This window comes from Mustela putorius, unplaced genomic scaffold (genome assembly GCF_011764305.1).
Source record: "Mustela putorius furo isolate JIRA1106 unplaced genomic scaffold, ASM1176430v1.1 tig00000095_pilon_pilon_pilon, whole genome shotgun sequence".
Taxonomy (NCBI): domain Eukaryota; kingdom Metazoa; phylum Chordata; class Mammalia; order Carnivora; family Mustelidae; genus Mustela; species Mustela putorius.
The window spans coordinates 30073331-30094709 of NW_025421280.1; the positions used below are offsets into that span (position 1 = coordinate 30073331).

At 38.8% G+C, this 21379-nt stretch overlaps 2 protein-coding genes across 2 annotated transcripts; both read left to right on the plus strand.

Annotated features, from left to right (window-relative positions):
- Positions 1–4418: 4418 nt before the first annotated feature.
- On the plus strand, positions 4419–5348 carry LOC101689240 (olfactory receptor-like protein OLF4). The gene has a single exon (XM_004782126.1). The coding sequence runs from the start codon at positions 4419–4421 to the stop codon at positions 5346–5348; it is 930 nt and encodes a 309-aa protein (XP_004782183.1).
- Positions 5349–20196: 14848 nt separating this feature from the next.
- LOC101689521 (olfactory receptor-like protein OLF4) lies at positions 20197–21165 on the plus strand. The gene has a single exon (XM_004782127.1). The coding sequence runs from the start codon at positions 20197–20199 to the stop codon at positions 21163–21165; it is 969 nt and encodes a 322-aa protein (XP_004782184.1).
- Positions 21166–21379: the final 214 nt, after the last annotated feature.

The window sequence follows — 21379 nt, forward strand, 5'->3', positions numbered from 1 at the left end:
TATGCAAAGAAGGGTATGCTAACTAGATTTACTTTGTAATACTTCATTACTGAGAGGTGTGCAAACTATGGAGACATTTCTGAGGTAGAAGAAAAACTCAACCAAATGTCTTCCCTGGTGATAATTCCCCATTTACCCACAGGAAAGAATTATATTGTAAGCTTTTTACATATACTGATGACCACTGTCTGCTACCATAGCAGGATGGATACTGCTATCACACTATTTGAATAAGGATATTCACATTTAGAAGAACTGGTTGTCTCTCCTAAGTTCAAACAGCTTATATGCGGTAGATCTGACATTCTTTTAAAAGTCCCTTCTATTGCCATACATTGTATATTTTTCATTGTAAATTGCAAGTTTATTCCCTTTGCACATTTTTCTAGAGGGATAGTCAATCAGTAAAATGTTTTGATTTCACAAAAATACTACTCGTTTCTTGTTTAGATTCACTGTTATTTTCCAGATTTGTTAATTATCCTGGGCATTAGGGCATGGGGACTGGGGCTGGAATGCTGCCAGAACCAGGGAAGCTTTCAGGTTATCACACTCTCTCAGAGACCCCCTGAACTTATTAGATCTCTTTTACCCCTTGCGTCCATTTCATTCTTCTCTGTGTTTTTGTACACTCTTTTTAATGTTTCTTTATGAACAGGACACAAGACTATCATATTAAAATGGAGCCCTGTGTTTCCATGTCCAGTAGAGGCTTACTAACTAGAATCCAAGTACTATTTAAACAGTCTTTGGGTTAAAGATAATCTCATATTGACAGCTTGCCTTGTATCAATTCTTTCAAAATTATTGTGGGTGAAGGCAAGAAAAGCATGATAGTTACACAGTGCCAGGAGGCCACAGTGCACTGTGTGTGTGTGTGTGTGTGTGTGTGTGTGTGCGTGTGGCATGTGCATGTGTTTTACTGAGTGTATGTGTTTGTTATGGGGCATGAACAGTCCTCTGGGCAATGGTACCAGAGTTCATATACCCCAATATGTGAACCTTAAATGCCAGAATATTCACCAATGGATGAAAATAAGGAAGGGATCCATCTCTATTCACAGAATACCTTGGAACACAATTAATAAGATGCAAAGAACACCATGTGAAGGAAGGACTCACCATGTGAAGGAAGGACTTCCTCCCATGTGAGGGAAGGGTACCATCAGTGGCAGGAAAGCCACCTCCTTCCTCAACATTCTCTGCAGCATTCATCATCACTCTCCCTCTTGCTCATTCCCTCATCACACTGACTTCATATTGATATCTGCATATTTGAAGTAAGTGCCTTCTGCAGAGTCTTTGCTCTGATTTCCCTCTGGTCATCCACCTCCCCCAGATATCCTCCTATTTCCTGCTCAGTCTTTCTAGAAACCTCTGTTAAAATGTCACTATCTTTTTAGGTCTTCTTGAACTCCTATTAAAATTTCACCCTCCTTCAGTATTCCTTCCATTCATAGTATATATTGGCTAAGTGAGCATTAAAAATAAAAGACAAAATGCAAGGAAGTGACTTAAGGGAAAAAAAAAAAAAGCTTAGCAGCCTTCCCATCCACTCCTTTTTACACTGACATTTTTTTCTTCCTTACCTCTCTCACCATCTGACGTGGTATATGATTTTTTGTGTTTACACATATTCTTTCCCCATCATGGGAGTAAGTGGACTTTTCTTATTTTTTTCTCCAAGTCTTTATTTAAATTTCAGTTAGTTAACATACAGTGCAATATTAATTTCAGACGTAGAATTTTGTGATTTAGCGTTTCCTTACAACATTGGATTCTTATCACCACAAGCGCCCTCTTTCATTTCTATCATCTATTTCAACCATCTCTCACCCACTCCCTCCAGCAACCTTCAGTTTTTTTCTCTACAGATAAGAGTCTGTTCCTGGTTTGCCTTTCTTTTCTTCCTCCACTACGTTCATTTGTTTGGTTTCTTAAATTCCACACATGAGTGAAATCATATGGTAATTGTCTTTATCTAACTGACTTATTTTGCTTAGCTCCATCCAGGATACTGCAAATGGCAAGATATCATTCCTTTTGATGGCTGAGTAATATATATATATATATATATATATGTGTGTGTGTGTGTACATATATATATCTATGTGTATATATACATATATATGTATATATGTATTATATGTATGTATATGTACATGTACATACATTTGTGTGTATTTGTATGAATACATGCAAATATATTCATATTGTATGAATATGTATACAATTTATATTCATACAATATGAATTGTATATTTCATATATATATATATATATGAAAATACAAATCAAAAGTACAGAGAGATACCACTTCATACCAACAAGGATGGCTAAAATTAACAACACAGGAAACAAAAGGTGTTGTCAAGGATGTGGAGAAAGGGAAATCTTTTTGTATTGTTGTTGGGAATGCAAACCAATGCAGCCACATTGGAAAACAGTACAGAAGTCCCCAAAAAGTTAAAAATAGAGCTACTCTATGGCCTAGCAATTGCACTCCTAGGTATTTACCTGAAAGCTGTATTGAGCTTTCTATCTCAGTACCCTATGCTCTTTGTCTAGAAGATGCCAATACTCAACACAAATTCCTCAAATGAAGGAAAGCATTTCCCATTAAAACTGTAATACATGGGGAGTTAGAAAGGAAAAGGGAGTTGGGGTAAATTGGAAGGGGAGATGAATCATGAGAGACTATGGACTCTGAAAAACAATCTGAGGGGTTTGAAGTGGCGGGGGGGCGGTGGGAGGTTGGGGTACCAGGTGGTGGGTATTATAGAGGGCACGGATTGCATGGAGCACTGGGTGTGGTGAAAAAATAATGAATACTGTTATGCTGAAAATCAATCAATCAATTTAATAAAAAAAATAAAAAAAGAATTAAATGGAAAAAAAAAAACCTGTAATACAGGATCTCTTAGGGAAAAGGCTGAATGGACAGAAATTCTTACTCAGGGATGCCAGGTAAGTTCCCTTAAGTGGGATTGGATCTATACAAATATGCATATTTCTTTCTTGATTGCAAAATATACATTTTAGCATGTCACTCTTTTAATAATGCCCATTTGCTACAAATCAAACCTACAATGTGGGTATCATCTCGACCTGTCAGAATGGCTAAAATCAACAGCATAAGAAACAACCATTGTTGGCATGAGGTGGAGAAGGGGAAACTTCTAGCCTGTTGGTAGGAACAGAAACTGCTGTAGTCACTCTGGAAAACAGTATGGAGGTTCCTCAAAAAGTTAAAAATAGAACTACCCTATGATCCTGTAATTGCACTGCTGGGGTATTTACACAAAGATACAAAAATACAAATTCAAAGAGATAACATTTACAGGATTATTTACAATAGCCAAATGGTGGAAACCACCCAAGTGTTCATTAACTGAAGAGTGGATAAAAAAGAAATAGCATATGTATACAGTGGAATAATACTCAGGTATAAAAAAAATGAAATATTGCCATTTGCAATGAGGTGGATAGAACTAGAATGTATTATGCTAAGTGAAGTAAGACACTCAGACAAAAGTGATTACCTTATGATTTCAGTCATATGTAGAAAATAAGAAACAAAACAAATGATCATAGGGAAAACAAAAGAGAAAGAGAGTCAAACCAAGATCCAGACCCTTTCTTTTCCTTTTAAATCTTTTCTTTCTTTCTTTCTTTCTTTTTTATTGTGTCATGTTAGTCACAGTATTCTTTTTTTTTAAGATTTTATTTATTTATTTGACAGAGAGAGATCACAAGTAGGCAGAGAGGCAGACAGAGAGAGAGGGGGAAGCAGGCTCCCTGCTGAGCAGAGAGCCTGATGCAGGGTTTGATCCCAGGACCTGGGATCATGACCTGAGCCGAAGGCAGAGGTTTTAACCCACTGAGCCACCCAGGTGCCCCTAGTCACCGTATTCTTTCTATTTATTTATTTATTTATTTATTTATTTATTTATTTATTTGACAGAGAGAGATAACAAGTAGGCAGAGAGGCAGGCAGAGAGAGAGGAGGAAGCAGGCTCCCTGCTGAGCAGAGAGCCCAATGCAGGACTAGATCCCAGGACCCTGAGATCATGACCCGAGCCGAAGACAGGGGTTTAACCCACTGAGCCACCCAGGTGCCCCAGTCACAGTATTCTTAATCTAGTGAACAAACTGCTGCTTACCAGAAGGTGGCAGGTGGGGGGAGGGGTTGAAATAGGTAATGGGATAAAGGGGGGGAACTTGTCAGGATGACCACTGGATGTTCTATGGAAGTATAGAATCACTATACTGTCCATCTGAAACTCATACTACCCTGTATGCTAGCTAATTGGAATTTGAATAAAACTTTAAAAACTTAAAAAGTAAAGGGTAATAAATGAAGCTCTTTTGCTTGAAAATTAACCATTTTTTTCCTTCCTCATAGTCATTTCCACCATATGGAAGCAAGCAATGGTACACAAATTTCAGACTTTCTTCTTCTGGGATTTTCAGAGGGCCCAGAACTGCAGCCCCTCATATTTGGGCTTTTCCTCTCCATGTACCTGATCACTGTGTTTGGGAACCTACTTCTTGTCCTGGCTGTCGCCTCTGACTCCCACCTCCACACACCCATGTACTTCTTCCTGGCCAACCTGTCCTTTGTAGACATCTGTTTCACCTCCACCACCATCCCCAAGATGCTGTGGAACATCCAGACTCAGGACAATGTCATTAACTATGCAGGCTGCCTCAGCCAGATGTATTTTTTCCTACTCTATGCACAGTTGGATGTCTTTCTCCTGACTGTGATGGCCTATGACCGCTTCATGGCCATCTGTCAACCCCTGCACTACATGGTCATCATGAATCCCCAGCTCTGTGGACTGCTGGTTCTGGTGTCCTGGGTCATCAGTGTTCTCAATTCTTTGTTACAGAGCTTAATGGTTTTGCGGCTGACTTTTTGTACTGTCTTGGAAATCCCCCATTTTTTCTGCGAACTCAACCAGGTAGTTGGCCGTGCCTGTTCTGACACCTTCCTTAATGACCTGGTGATATACTTTAATACTGTGCTGCTGGCTGGTGCTCCCCTAGCTGGGATTGTTTACTCTTACTCTAAGATAGTTTCCACCATATGTGGAATATCGTCAGCTCAGGGCAAATATAAAGCATTTTCCACTTGTGCATCTCACATCTCAATTGTCTCCTTATTTTATTCTACTGGCTTAGGAGTGTACCTTAGCTCTGCTGCTCCCCAGAGCCCCCACTCAAGTGCAGTAGCCTCAGTGATGTACACAGTGGTGACACCCATGCTGAACCCCTTCATCTACAGCCTGAGGAACAAAGACATAAAGTTGGCTCTGAAAAGAATCATTGGGGTTCCGGTGTAAGAGCCAATACCCCCATGGACGAAGAAGTGTCCATGTTTGCAGGGCTCACAGCTTCAGAGCAAACAACTGCTAGTCTTGATTTGGATTTGGAAGTAGAATCTGCTTCATTTATTTCTTGGAATTTCCATTTGATTGATTTCAACTTCTCCATGCATTTAATTAACTCACTTTATTAAGCTTCTACTCAGTCTGATACACACATTTTCCTCCTTTTCAATTAAATACATTTCTAATGTTTTCCCCAACCCTGGATCACAAATGCCTGGTAAATTCTGTATCTTTCATGGGGCAGTTTGGATTCTTTATAAACTCATTTCATTTCAAATGACTTATGACATTCCATGTACATTTTACTTAGATTTCTCAAGAGGATAACCATGATCTGTATTCTTCATATGGAAGTAACTATACTTAGCCACTAAGCCCTTCACACAACTTTATTGTAGAGGAGAATGCAAAACCCAGTTTTCACCTAGAGTCTGTCAGTCTTGTTACATCACTACCTTCATTTCTCTTCCTGAAAATGTGGACATGGACATTGCTCCCTTTATGTCTCAGGCTATGGACAGGGATGCTCAGGCAGGAAACCCCAAGCACTCCCCTGTATCCCTGTACTTGTGGAGATTCCAACAGACACTTCCCTGACTAGAGCCTGTGCTGTGGCTGCACCAACCCTTGGGTTCTTATTTTGAGTAAAAGACATACCTCAGCAACACCCATCAGAGAACTCTAATAAAACCAGTTTTATTACTCACAGGTTCTGAAGGGCATATGGGATAGCAAAGGTCACTTGGGAAAGTCTCAGAAGGGAAAAGAGGCATTTACATAGAGAGAAAGAAAGTAGTCCTGAGATATCAGCTCTCATCAGGGTCCATGGCCAGAATGGTTAGAGGACTGTGGGTTCAGGGTGTATTAGAAAATTTTATATGAGTAGAATTCAGCTGCTGAAGGAGAATGCAGGGTCACTCATGTGTCATGTTGAGGTTACCCAGGACTTTCTGAAGAGGTATTTCACAGCTGGGGATAGCTTGATTGCCTCTCTGGCAATAGTGTCCCACACCTTAAAAAGTGTTTACTCCATTTTTTACTGGGTTATTTGTTTTTTGAGGGTTGAGCTGAGAATTTCTTTCTACATCTTGGATATCAGCTCTTTATCTGTGAAGTCGTTTGAAAATGTCTTCTCCCATTCTGTGGGTTGCCTCTTTGTTTTGTTGACTGTTTCCTTTCCTGTGCAGAAGCTTTTTATCTTGATGAAGTCCCAAAAGTTCATTTCTGCTTTTGTTTCCCTTGCCTTTGGAGATATGTCTTAAAGAGCTGCTGAGGACAATGTCAAAGAGGTTACTGCTTGTGTTCTCCTCTAGGATTTTGATGGATTCTAGCCTCACATGGAGGTTTTTCTTTCATTTTGAGTTTATCTTGCTGTATGGTTTAAGGGAATGGTCTAGCTTCATTCTTTTATATGTACTGTAGCTGTCCAGTTTTCCAGCATCATATATTGAAGAGACTGTCTTTTTTCCATTGGGTATTTTTTCATGATTTGTCAAAGATTACTTAACCATAGAGTTGAAGGTCCATTTTTGGAGTCTCTCTTATGTTCCATTGATCTATGTGTCTGTTTTTGTGCCAATACCATGCTGTCCTGGTGATCACATCTTTGTAATATAGCTTGAAGTGAGGCAACATGATGTACCTAGCTTTGTGTTTTCTTTTTCATCATTCCCCTGGCAATTCAGGGTCTTTTCTGGTTCTACACAAATTTTAGGATTATTCATTCCAGCTTTTTGAAAAATGCCAAAGGTATTTTAATAGTGATGGTGTTGAAAGGGTAATTGCTCTAGGTAGGATATACATTTTAATAATGTTTATTCTTCCAAACCATGAGCAAGGAATGTTTTTCCATCTTTTTGTTTCTTCCTCAATTTCTTTCATAAGTGCTCTGTAGTTTCTAGAGTAGAGATCCTTTTCCCCTTTGTTTAGACTTATTCCTCTGTTGCAGCCAGTGCAAAAATCGACCAGGAACGTGAGGGTAAGAGGATGGTGAAAAGAAATCAAGAGACAAAGAGATGGGGGCAGGAGGAGCACCAATGAGGATGTCCAATAGTGCCCAAGTTTATTTTGCAGAGTTCTGATTTATACCACACAGTAAGGGAATCACCTCCTGTACATCTGGTGCTAGTTTCTATCTTGGCCTGAGAGTAGCTGGCCATGCAGAGATCCAGACAGCCTTGACCTTCGTGGTTTGGACACCTAGGCCATAACTCAATATTCACAAAACATAGGAGCCTTATTAGTTTAGTCTTGAGACAGCAGTTGCAATGGCAACAAGCCAAACCTCACAATGTTCTCATAACAATCACCAGGGAGACAAAGTGGCACTCTAGCTCGCCACCTGTGAAGGTCCTCGGTTGAAGAGGTTCCCAAGAACGGTTGCTCTATTGGGTCAACCCCTTCTAGGCACGAGGCCACCAACATTCCTCGATATCTTTTTCATTTTATTTATTTATTTATTTTCAGCATGACCATATTCATTATTTTTTTTTATTAAATTGATTTATTTATTTTCAGAAAAACAGTATTCATTATTTTTGAACCACACCCAGTGCTCCATGCAATCCATTCCCTCTCTAATACCCACCACCTGGTTCCCCCAACCTCCCAGCCCCCCGCCCCTTCAAAACCCTCAGGTTGTTTTTCAGAGTCCATAGTTTCTCATGCTTTACCTCCCCTTCCAATTTCCCTCAACTCCCTTCTCCTCTCTATCTCCCCTTCTCCTCCATGCTATTTGTCATGCTCTACAAATAAGTGAAACCATATGACAATTGACTCTCTGCTTGACTTATTTCACTCAGCATCATCTTTTCCAGTCCCATCCATGTTGCTGCAGAAGTTGGGGATTCATCCTTTCTTTTTTTTTTTTTTATTAAATTGATTTATTTATTTTCAGAAAAACAGTATTCATTATTTTTTTCACCACACCCAGTGCTCCATGCAATCCGTGCCCTCTATAATACCCACCATCTGGTACCCCAACCTCCCACAACCTCACCACTTCAAATCTCTCAGATTGTTTTTCAGAGTCCATAGTGTCTCATGATTCACCTCCCCTTCCAATTTACCCTAACTCCCTTCTCCTCTCTAACACCCCTTGTCCTCCATGATATTTGTTATGCTCCACAAATAACTGAAACCATATGATAATTGACTCTCTCTGCTTGACTTATTTCACTCAGCATAATCTCTTCCAGGCCCATCCATGTTGCTACAAAAGCTGGGGATTCATCCATTCTGATGGAGACATAATACTCCATAGTGTATATGGACCACATCTTACTTATCCATTCGTCTGTTGAAGGGCATCTTGGTTCTTTCCACCGTTTTGTGGCTGTGGCCATGGCTGCTATAAACATTGGGGTAGAGATGGCACTTCTTTTCACTCCATCTGTATCTTTGGGGTAAATTCCCAGGAGTGCAATTGCAGGGTCATAGGGAAGCTCTATTTTTATTTTCTTGAGGAATCTCCACACTGTTCTCCAAAGAGGCTGCACCAACTTGCATTCCCACCAACAGTGTAGGAGGGTTACCCTATCTCCACATCCTCTCCAACACATGTTGTTTCCTGTCTTGCTAGTTTGGGCCATTCTAACTGGTGTAAGGTGATATCTCAATGTGGTTTTAATTTGAATCTCCCTGAGGGCTAGTGATGATGAACATTTTTTCATGTGTCTGATAGTCATTTGTATTTCTGTATTGGAGAAGTGTCTGTTCATATCTTCTGCCCATTTTTGACATGATTGTCTGTGTTGAGTTTGAGGAGTTCTTTATAGATCCTGGATATCAACCTTTTGTCTGTACTGTCATTTGCAAATATCTTCTCCCATTTCGTGGGTTGCCTCTTTGTTTCGTTGACTGTTTCCTTTGTTGTGCAGAAGTTTTTGATCTTGATGAAGTCCCAAAAGTTAATCTTTGCTTTTGTTTCCTTTGCCTTTGGAGACATATCTTGAAAGAAATTGTTGTGGCTGATATCGAAGAGGTTATTGCCTATGTTCTCCTCTAGGATTCTGATGGATTCCTGTCTCACGTTGAGGTCTTTTATCCATTTTGAGTTGATCTTTGTGTATGGTGTAAGAGAATGTTGAGTTTCATGCTTTTGCATATAGCTGTCCAGTTTTCCCAGCACCACTTATTGAAGAGACTCTCTTTTTTCCACTGTATATTTTTTTCCTGTTTTGTCAAAGATTAATTGACCATTGAGTGGAGGGTCCATATCTGGGCTCTCTACTCTGTTCCACTGGTCTATGTGTCTGTTTTTATGCCAGTACCATGCTGTCTTGGTGATCACAGCTTTGTCGTAAAGCTTGAAATCAGGTAACATGATGCCCCCAGTTTTATTTTTGTTTTTGAACATTTCCTTCATGATTCGGGGTCTCTTCTGATTCCATACAAATTTTAGGATTATTTGCTCCATCTCTTTGAAAAATACCATTGGAATTTTGATCGGAATGGCATTACAAGTATAGATTGCTCTAGGCAGTAGATATATTGTGACAATGTTTATTCTTCTCTCTTCTCTTATTGATTTGTTCTATCACATTGATTGATTTTCGAATGTTGAACCTTCCTTGTAGCCCAGGGATGGATCCCACCTGGTCATGGTGGATAATCTTTTTAATGTGCGGTTGGATCCTGTTTGCTTGGATCTTGTTGAGAATCTTAGCAGCCATATTCATCAGCGATATTGGTCTGAAATTCTTTTTTTTGATAGGGTCTTTGCCTGATTTGGGGATCAGGGTAATGCTGGCTTCGTAGAAAGAGTCGGAAGTTTTCCTTCTACTTCAATTTTTTGAAATAGCTTCAGGAGAATAGGTGTTATTTCTTCTTTGAAAGTTTGGTAGAATTCCCCAGGGAATCCATCAGTTCCCGGGCTCTTTTTTTTTTTTTTTTTTTTTTGGAGGTTTTTGTATATGTGCTGCCGAAGCGAGCACTTTTTTGGAGGTTTTTGATTACTGCTTCAATCTCGTTACTAGATATTGGTCAATTTAGGTTGTCAATTTCTTTCTGGTTCAATTTTGGGAGTTGATCATTTTCCAAGAATGCATCCATTTCATCTAGGTTGCTTAGCTCATTGGCATAAAACTGTTGATAATAACTTCTGATGATTGTTTCTACTTCCTTGGTGTTCGTTGTGATCTCTCCCTTTTCATTCATAATTTTATGAATTTGGGTTTTCTCTCTTGTCTTTTGGATTAGTATGTCCAATAGTTTATTGATCTTATTGATTGTTTCAAAAAACCACCTTCTAGTTTCATTGATACGTTCTACTGTATCTCTGGTTTCTACCTCATTGATCTCTGCTCTAATCTTGATGATTTCCTTTCTTATGTGTGGAGTTGGTTTTTTGTTGTTTCCCCAGTTCTTTAAGGTGTAGAGACAGCTGGTGTATTCTGGATTTTTCTTTTTCTTTTTTTTTTTTTTTTGAGGGAGGCTTGGATGGCTATGTATTTCCCCCTTAGGACCGCATTTGCTGCATCCCATAGGTTTTGGACTGAAGTGTGTCATTCTCATTGGTTTCCATGAATTGTTTCCATTCTTCTTTGATCTCCTGGTTGATCCAAGCATTCTTTAGCAAGGTGGTCTTCAGCTTTCAGGTGTTTGATTTCCTTGTGAACTTTTCCTTGTGATTGAGCTCCAGTTTCAAAGCATTGTGATCTGAAAATATGAAGGGAATAATCTCCATCTTTTGGTATCGGTTGAGTCCTGATTTGTAACCCAGTATGTGGTCTATTCTGGAGAAGGTTTCATGTGCACTTGAGAAGAATGAGTATTTTGTTGTTTTAGGGTGGAATGTTCTGTATAACTATGAGGTCCATCCAGTCCAATGTGTCATTCAATGCTCTTACTTCTTTATTGATTTTTTGCTTTGATGATCTGTCTATTTCTGAGAGAGGCGTGTTAAGATCTCCTACTATTAATGTATTCATATCAGTATGACTCTATATCTTGATTAACAGTTTTCTTATGTAATTGTCTGCTCCCATATTAGGAGCATAGATATTTACAATTGTTAGATCATCTTGGTCGATAGTCACTTTAAGAATTATATAGTGTCCTTCTGTATCTCTGACTACAGTCTTTAGTTTAAAATCTAATTTGTCTGATATGAGAATCGCTACCCCAGTCATCTTTTGAGGCCTATTGTCATGAAATATGCTTCTCCATCCCTTCACTTTCAGTCTGGGTGTATCTTTAGGTTCAAAATGTTTCTCTTGTAGACAACATATGGATGGGTCCTATCATTTTATCTAATCTGCAACCCTGTGCTGTTTTATGGGTGCATTTAGGCCATTCACTTTGAGAGTGATTATTGAGAGATACATTTTTATTGACATCAAGTTACCTTTGAAGTCTTTCTTTCTGTAGATTGTCTCTATATTTCTCTTCAATTATATTCTTAGGATTTTTCCTTTTTTATAGAACCCCCGTTTATATTTCCTGCATTACTAGTTATTGGTCTATTCAGATCATCAGATGACCCAGTCAAAAAATCGGCAGAATAAATAAAATTAAGATAAATTTAAATAAATAAGTTATCTTTAATATCAAACTCTGTGCATGGAAACTTAAAATTCTGTTTTAACTTGGTAAAAAAGTCAATATTTTTTCTTGAATTATTGATCTGCTCTTACAAAATAAAATGGTCAACAAATGTTTTTATTCACTTTATAATTACCTGCCTAGAAAACATGCATTCTGCATGTTTTGCCAAAGTATTTGTTATGTTTATCTGTGTTTTGATGCATTAATATTTTTAATTAAAAAAAATTTAAAAATGGCAGAAGTCATGTACAGACACTTCTCCAAAGAAGTCATAGAAATGGATAACAGACACATGAAAAAATGTTCAACATCATTTGCCACCAGGGGAATTCAAGTCCAAACCAGAATGAGACATCACCTTACACCAGTATAATCACTAATTAACAATACAGGAAACAACAGATGTTGGCAAGGATATGGAGAATGGGGAACCCTCTTACACTGTTAGTGAGAATGCAAGTTGGTACAGCCACTCTGTAAAACGGTATGAAGTTTCACTAAAATGTTAAAAATAGTGCTCCCTTATGACCCAGAAATTGCACTACTAGGTATTTACTCAAAGATACAGATGTAGTGAAAAGAAGGGGCACTGGCACTCTAACGTTCATAGCAGCAATGTTGAAAATAGCCAAACTGTGGAAGGAGCCAAGTTGTCCTTCAATAGATAAAAGGGAGTTGGGGGAAGTTGGAGAGGGAGACAAACCATGAGAGACTCTGTACTCTGAGAAAAAAACTGAGGGTTTTGGAGGGGAGGGAGTGGAAGGTTGGGTGAGCCTGGTGGTTGGTGGGAATGCAAGTTGGTGCAGCCACTTTGGAGAACAGTGTGGAGATTCCTCAAGAAATTAAAAATAGAGCTTCCCTATGACCCTGCAATTGTACTACTGGGTATTTACCCCAAAGATACAGATGTAGTGAAAAGAAGTGCCATCTGTACCCCAATGTTTATAGCAGCCATGGCCACGGTCGCCAAACTATGGAAAGAACCAAGATGCCCTTCAACGGATGAATGGATAAAGAAGATGTGGTCCATATACACTATGGAGTATTATGCCTCCATTAGAAAGGATGAATCCCCAATTTTTGTAGCAACCTGGACGGGACTGGAAGAGATTATGGTGAGTGAAATGAGTCAAGCAGAGAGAATCAATTATCATATGGTTTCAGTTATTTGTGGAGCATGACAAATATTATGGAGGACAAGGGGAAATGGAGAGGAGAAGGGAGCTGAGGGAAATTGAAAGGGGAGTGAACCATGAAAGACTATGGACTCTGAAAAACAATCTGAGGGTTTTGAATGGGCGGGGGGTGGGATGTTGGGAGAACCAGGTGATTCAGGTGGTAGAGAGGGCACGGATTGAATTGAGCACTGGGTTCAGTGCTAAACAATGAAAACTGTTACACTGAAAAGGAATAAAAAAACAGAATACTAGGTGATTCTTATGTACTTTGAAGTTGGAGAAGAAGTGCTGGTCTAGAGTATGTTTTTCTAACATTCTCAATTTGACCCTTGAGGCAAGGTCATTATTTGTGTTGGAAGATGTTCTACTCAGTGGAGGTGTTTAGCAGCTTCCCTCAGACTTTGCCAGATATAGTCAGGGGTAGAGAATCACCTCTGGTTGGGACCACCAGCACAGAGTTTGAAAACTGAGAGAACCCTGACAGGATGCAGTCAACACCCATCCATTTCTGCAATGATAGTTTAGAGAAGATCACTAAATTCCACAAGCCTCCTGTCTTCATGGGGGAATGGAGCTCACACTAGTGCTTCCTCACAGAATGGGCTTCTATAAAAATTAAGTCAGGCAATTTTTTTTTCTTTTTAAGATTTTATTTATTTATTTGACAGAAAGAGATCACAAGTAGGCAGAGAGGCAGGCAGAGAGAGAGGAGGAAGCAGGCTCCCCGCTGAGCAGAGAGCCAGGACCCTGGGATCATGACCTGAGCCGAAGGCAGAGGCTTAACCCACTGAACCACCCAGGCAGCCCTAAATCAGGCAATTCATATAAGGTGCTAAACTCAGATCTAAAGATCTAAATACATCTCTTATAATCAACAAACATTTTATAGTACCATAGCTCTGAACTTGAGGTAGAATAGTGAAATTCCTAATTGTTTTGGCAAAATGTCCATGAACCCAAGGAGTGTAGGGCCCAAGGTTTTATATAAAGGAAGAAACTTTTAATCTTTGTTGAAAAAGAGGAAAGTAAATTTCTAGAGATAGCAGGGATTGCGTCTCCACCACTAGTCAATTCTTTGAAGAACCCAAGAGACCTAGTCAAAACCAATTCCTCAGTCTCAAACAGGAGAAAAATTTCACTCAGGATCGGGATAAGGTGCTGGGAGTTTAGATCTCTCAAAGGCAAATGTCATAGCATTGGGGCTCCCTGTTCAGCAGGAATCCTGCTTCTCTCTCTCCCCCTCCCCCTACTTGTGTTCCCTCTGTCACTGTCTCTATCAAATAAATAAAATCTTTAAAAAGAAGAGTAAGAAAAGAATTGACTTCACCTTGCTTATTACCCAATCTCTTAGGAACAGGAAATCAACAGGAAAAATTTCCTTTTTGTCCACACCAACATCCCATAGGGAATTCATGTGCCTAAAGGTGGGAGGAACAAGAGGAAAATGTGCCTAATGAGCAGAACAAAGCAGCTGTAAATAAGTCCTCTGCTACAGTCCCACAGGGTGGACAACCTTGGAATGGACAAGACCTGGTCTTTTTCTGTGCAGTTCTAAGTCTGGATGGAGCACTGGAGTCTGACCCATCCCTGCTCTCTTATCTGGGGACAGAGCTTTATCCTCCAATGTCTATCAGTCAGACAGGTATTTTTATTTCCATGTAGAGACCTTCCTCTCAGACACCCTATCAAGATGAGTTCTGCTGCCCAGGAGGGACAGGGCAGGAGAAGGTCAAGAGAATGAAAGTCAAGAGCATTTACCTGAGGTCATCTGAGGGCCAATCCAGCCTAGCCCAGAGCTGAGAGTTTGCTGTGACTGTTTGCTAGATTGATCAAGACATTTATTAATTATTCATTTATGTGTTTATAATGTGTTTAATAATGCTAAATATAGAAGTTAATATTGAACTCAGAAATACAAGGTTCAACTTTAACAAGTAAATCATACTAATGGAAGCCCAAATAGACAGGGGATGGGAAGCATTAACATAGAACATAAGACCAAGGATCTTTGCAATTAACCAGAGTAGAAAAGTCAAGTATTAGCTGTAAAGGGATATACAGTGAAGTGAGGACATGTCATTTTTAAGACGAGACATAGGAGACTACATTTCTCTAGTAATGATTAAAATCCTGAGAACAGAATTCACAGAGTAACTTCCTTTTCTTTTTTAAGATTTTATTTATTTATTTGACAGAGAGAGATCACAGGTAGGCAGAGAGGGAGAGAGGAGGAAGCAGGCTCCCTGTGAAGCAGAGAGCCAGATGTGGGGGCTTGATCCCAGGACCCTGGGATCATGACCTGAGCTTAAGGCAGAGGCTTTAACCCAATGAGCCACCCAGATGCCCCCACAGAGTTACATTCTTACAAGGGTAATGCATGAAACATACATATCACAGTGCTTCCTTTGAGTATTCAAATGAAAAATTTTAAGAGGATTATGTGCATAAGTGTATGCTAATGAGCTTCTTTTACAATTACCTCATTACCTGTGACCCTAAATTCTGGGTTAGCTAGCCAAATCACTTTCTCTGTTGACATTTTGTCTGGGAGTCCTTGGTTTTTGCATAGTGGGGTCAGAGTAGTTTTATTCCTGTTTCTTATTACATTCTCTCAAGCAAAATATTGCTATTTATTTCACCAATTAGCTACTTGCCATTTTACTTTTTTATGTATGTGTAGATGTATTTGTGCAGAATGTGTGAGAGTATTGTGTGGTAAAGTCTGGGACCTAATCACAATATATTCCTTTCACTGCTTTTTGTAGTTTGTTTGTTTCTGTAGTTTGTTTGTTTGTTTTTTTGTGTGTGAAATAATTAATCTGTTACCTTAATATGCTTCATTTGTGATTATTTGCTTTCTGGAAAATGAAAGTGAATGCATACTTATTCCTCACAAATCACCCTTTATACATATTGAACTAGTGTTCAAGTCTCTGTATTCCTTATTGTTCCTTTTGCCCTTTTATTATTGGACCTATATTTCTAAAATAGAAATGTTATCACATGGAAGGCATTCTTCTTTATGTTTAACATGAATCACCTTTACCTTCCATAAGCCATCTTGTTCTATATATCTTTATAAGCCACTCTACTTAACCTAAGTGCATTTTCACTGTTCTTCCAAAAATTTTCATTTCTTTTAAAAGTGTCCTGTATTATGCACACTAACATATTCACACACTTTCAATTCAAATGTATAAAAAGAGACCTATGCATATCATAAGTACTCTTTATGTTCTGGCAAAATCTTTTTTTCTAGCTTTTCTTCCCCAGTCCTTGTGACTCAGGAGTACCTTATACATGTCCCTCTAGTCAACCAAGTGGAACACTAATTCATTACTTCAATGCCTGCATGACATGTCATGGTGTGGCTCTGCTTTTCTTTCTTTTCTTTTTTTTTTTTTTTAATGTTAGGAATTAGGTTTTTGTGTGTGTATGTGTTAGATGTTCCACTCTTTTTTTGTATTTTATTTTTTCTGTGCCTCTTACACTTAAGATATTCTTTCATTTTTTTTCTCCTTACACTTGTATAAATGCTACAAAATATTTTTAAATAGTTAAAACTATGTTTCCCAACCAAAGCTGATTCCATCCTTCAGGGAATATCTAGCAATGTTTGAAGACATTTTGGGGCTATCACACTAGGTAATGTTGTGTGGAGGCCAGGGATGCTTTAAATAACCCAAAATGCATAGGACACAACCCACCACAGAGTAGGATCTGGCCCAGAATGTCCATAGCGTGAGATCGAGAAACCCTGAGTTAAAGCATATCTGTATTTTTCTTTTAATTTTAAGTAATCTCTGCACCCAACATGGGACTTGAACTCATAATGCCAAGATCAAGTGTCCCATGCGCTAACAACTGAGCCAGCTAGGTACCCAGCCTCCCCAACACATTGTAACACTTCACAATTCTGACAACAAAATTGGAAAGTACTCCTTTGTTACTTGTTTAAGGATTCCAACCTAACCAATGTGATATCCCCAGAGTATTTTCTTAGGGTGAGGGGTGTGAAAGAGATTTCTTTCTTGAGTTTTCAAACCATTAGTGTTCTCAAGCAAAGATTGCTATATTTGATCACCAGGTTTATTTGTCTATTATTGTTATGTGCCCATATATTATATGTTTATTTATCTATAATTATCAGCCTTTCAATTAATTGTTGTAAATCACAGTTTCTCTATTGATTTTTAGTAAGATATTTTTTGCAATAAAATATTTTCACATTTTATTTAGTTAAATATTTCAGTCTTCTTATTTCTGAGTTTTTTTTGCCTCAATTATGATAGTTTGCCCAGCTGTGGATTTTATATGTATTTTCTAGATGTGCGTCTAAAATGGAATGGTTACTCTTAAACTGAGGGTTTACTCCTTCTGATTTTTGTGAGATGTGCAAGATAAGGAATGACTGCACTTCCTTCCATGTCAAAAGCTATCTGTGCCAACTTCCATCAACAATCCTATCTTTTCCAACTAAATCCAAATGCATCTTTATCACATATTAAATGTTCATGTGTATACTGAGACCTAGTTCCTGATTCATTCAACATAAACTAAAAGAGAATCTGCTATGTTCCAAAAATTTTTAAAAACTTTTTTGTGTAATATGCTTTCATTTCAAAGTCATGGGGAATTTTATTGTTTGTCCATGTCAATTCTATGAAGTCACTGCTCCTGTAGATCATATTTCAGTTAGTTCTCTAAACTCCCTTCAATGTTGTTGAATAGAGTTGTACTGAAACTGCTCCCTTTAACCTGGTTTGATTTTGTGTCATTCCTTGTATCTCATAATGTCTCAATTTCTTGAATTTGTTTCTTTTTAAGTGCATATACATCTACACCCATAAAGGAAAATGTGAACAACACAGGTGAAATCCCTGCTCCTTTGTTCCTTACATCAGAGTGAGAGACAAGAGTGCAGTGAGATAAAATGTGAGTATGAAATAATGTCCCTGGATAAGTCACATGAAGAGTATTCAGAGGAAGAGGATAGATGGTATGGGGTGTGTAGGATTTTACAGAGTCTGGGGAAGCCTTTCCATGTTGGACAAGAAACAGAACTGTGAGTAGTGGTGCTTAACAGACTTGTGAAGAAAATGACTAAAACCCAAAGGCTAAGAAAGCAAATAAAGAATAAACATGTCACATAAGAAAAGTGATAAAGTGTTCACCTCATCCTCTATTAAACCAAATAAAAAACAATTGGTCAAATGAATGTGGAAAAGGTGCAGAGAAAAAAAATCTAAGGTATCTGAAGTTTAGTAATAAAGATGCCCAAATTTTTGATGGGTTGGTTAATTCTCTTATTTGTTTTTATTGTGTGATGTTCAATTTGTAAGGTATTTCACACCATAAAGACATCACTACTTTGTATTGTGGACAAATTCATTTTTGGTTTTATTATTTTTGCCAAGTATAAATGGGATAAAACTAGGATTGGATGCTACCAACCCCAGGGAAGATTTCCTTCCTCACATTCTCTTAGGATGCCTGAAGCTTATTATATCATTTTATTTTTTAATATCATTTGCATTAATCTATTTATATTTAAATTCATTTTAATTAACACATATTATATAATTAGTTGTAGAATTTAGTGATGTCATCAGTTGCATGTAACACGCAGTGATCATTATATCAAGGACCTTCCTTAAGACCCATCACCCTTTTATCCCACCCCACAATTCACCCGCCCTCCTGCAACCCTCAGTTTGTGTCCTAAAATTAACAGTCTCTTATGGTTTGCTCCCCCCTCATTTCCATCTCTTATATTTTTGCTCCCTCCCCATTTTTGTCTCATTTTATTTTTCATTCCCTCTATGTCAATTTATTTATGTCCCTCTCTTCCTGTCACTCTCAGTCTGTTTATTGAACACAAGTTTTTTGTTCCTTTATAAATAGGTCAGAAAGTGGCCATTCAAAAATTGTGCCCCAAGATGAGTTGTTCCTGGGAAACTATGAATAGGAATTTCTGAGTACTATTTCTACATTCCTTATGGGAAAGGTAATTTGATGTGTATGCGTTCATATCCTAAATGGGGTGTTGGGGCAGGCTGGGGGGGAGAAGAGAAGGACATAGAAGTAATATCCTTTGGGAGGATATGATGTGCAGTTGTGTGTATGTGATAGCGTGTGTGTGTGACAGTGTGTGTGTGTATGCATACACATGTGGGGGAACCCTGATGAGTGAGAATGGTCCTCAGAATGGGGATACATGGGTTCCTCTACTTCAAGGTGACCCTTTTAAAACACATGCAAAATTTGATCAACAGATGATACTAAGGAGGGATGTGTTTAATTGACAGGACGCTACTGCAACCAGATTCATGAAGTCCAAGAGGTACATAGTGTGAATGAGGAAGTCCCTGTGTCTTGAAATTTAAGCAGCTATGAGGCCACATGATTCTTTGAAATTCACTACCACCACTTCTCATCACTCTGCCTTTTGTCCTTTCTCCCTGAACACTGGCTCCCATCTGACCCTTGATTTTTTGACAGAAGCACTTCCTCAGGGACTTTGCACCAGATATTTCCTCTGCCAGGAAGACCTCCAATCATCCACCCTCTCTTCTATGAGGTGTCTGTTCAAATGTCACCTTCTTAGCCAGTCTTGACTGAACACCCAACCTGACACCCATCCACTCTCTTCTTAAACTGCTTCTGTGTTCTTCATAGTATCTGGCCCCCTCCTAGGATTATTTAATCTTTATATCTGCTTCTATCCTATCAGCATCACTGAATTATAGGGACTTTTGTTTTTCAGCACCCTCTACTTTATGACTAGGAAATACCGGAAACACGACTGACACTATATATTCCCCAAATGCTTGAAATAATTTCTTATTCAAACCATACAATACCTGATCTTTGGGGAACATCTGATGTCAGGATGGAAACTTCTAATCAGAGAGGAAACAGGTATCCCTTCAAGAGGTCCAGATCCATTCACAGAATATTGAAATTAGTTTCTGACTAGTAAATATATGTTGTAACATTTCCACAATGTGAGCAACACCCATTTGTTTCAAAACTATTCATGTTCTGTTTCCCTGTGCTAGAGTCACCTCCACCAGATGGAGTCAGTCAATGATACACAAATTTCAGCATTTCTTCTTCTGGGATTTTCAAAAGAGCCAGAACTGCAGTGCCCCATATTTGGGCTTTTCCTCTCCATGTACTTGACCACTGTGTTTGGAAACCTGCTCATTATCCTGGCTGTTGGTTCTGACTCTCACCTCCACACACCCATGTACTTCTTCCTGGTCAACTTGTCCTTTGTAGATATCTGTTTCACCTCCACCACCATCCCCAAGATGCTATGGAACATTCAGACTCAGAGCAAAGCAATCACCTATTCAGGCTGCATTACTCAGATGTACTTTTTCTCACTCTTTGCGGTGTTGGATGTCCTCCTCTTGAGTGTGATGGCCTATGACCGCTTTGTTGCCATTTGTCACCCCCTGCATTACATGGTCATCATGAACCCCTTGCTCTGTGGACTGCTGTTATTTGTGTCCTGGATCATCAGTGTCTTGCATTCCTTGTTACACACTTCCATGGTGTTGCAGCTGTCCTTCTGTACAGAGGAGGAAATCCCCCACTTTTTCTGTGAACTCAATCAAATGATACAACTTGCTTGTTCTGACACATTTCTCAATAACATGGTGATGTACTTTGCAGCTATGTTGCTGGCTGGTGGTCCCTTTCTTGGGATCCTTTACTCTTACTCTAAGATTGTTTCCTCTATATGCGCAATGTCATCAGCTCATGGCAAGTATAAAGCATTTTCCACCTGTGCATCTCACATCTCAGTTGTCTCCTTATTTTATGGTACAAGCCTGGGAGTGTACCTTAGCTCGGCTGCTACCCAGAGCTCCCATGCAAGTACAGTAGCCTCAGTGATGTATGCTGTGGTCACACCCATGCTGAACCCCTTCATCTACAGCCTGAGGAACAAAGACATAAAGAAGGCTCTGATGGGATTCTCTGGGATAGCAGCTCTAAAACGGACAATTGTCCTGGGGCTGAAGAAGTGCCCATGATTGCAAGGCCCAATGCCTTAGCCAAATGTTGAGATATTTTGATATGATTATTTAAGTAGAACATGCCTTTTATTTTTTCTCTGGATTTTCTATTTTTTTTAAATTTTGAGCTCTGTGTTCTTATATAACTTACTTTATTAGTTTTATGATATCTCTGATATCCAAAAATTTTTCACTTTTTCTCATTTTCCTACTTTCTCAATATTTTTCTTAA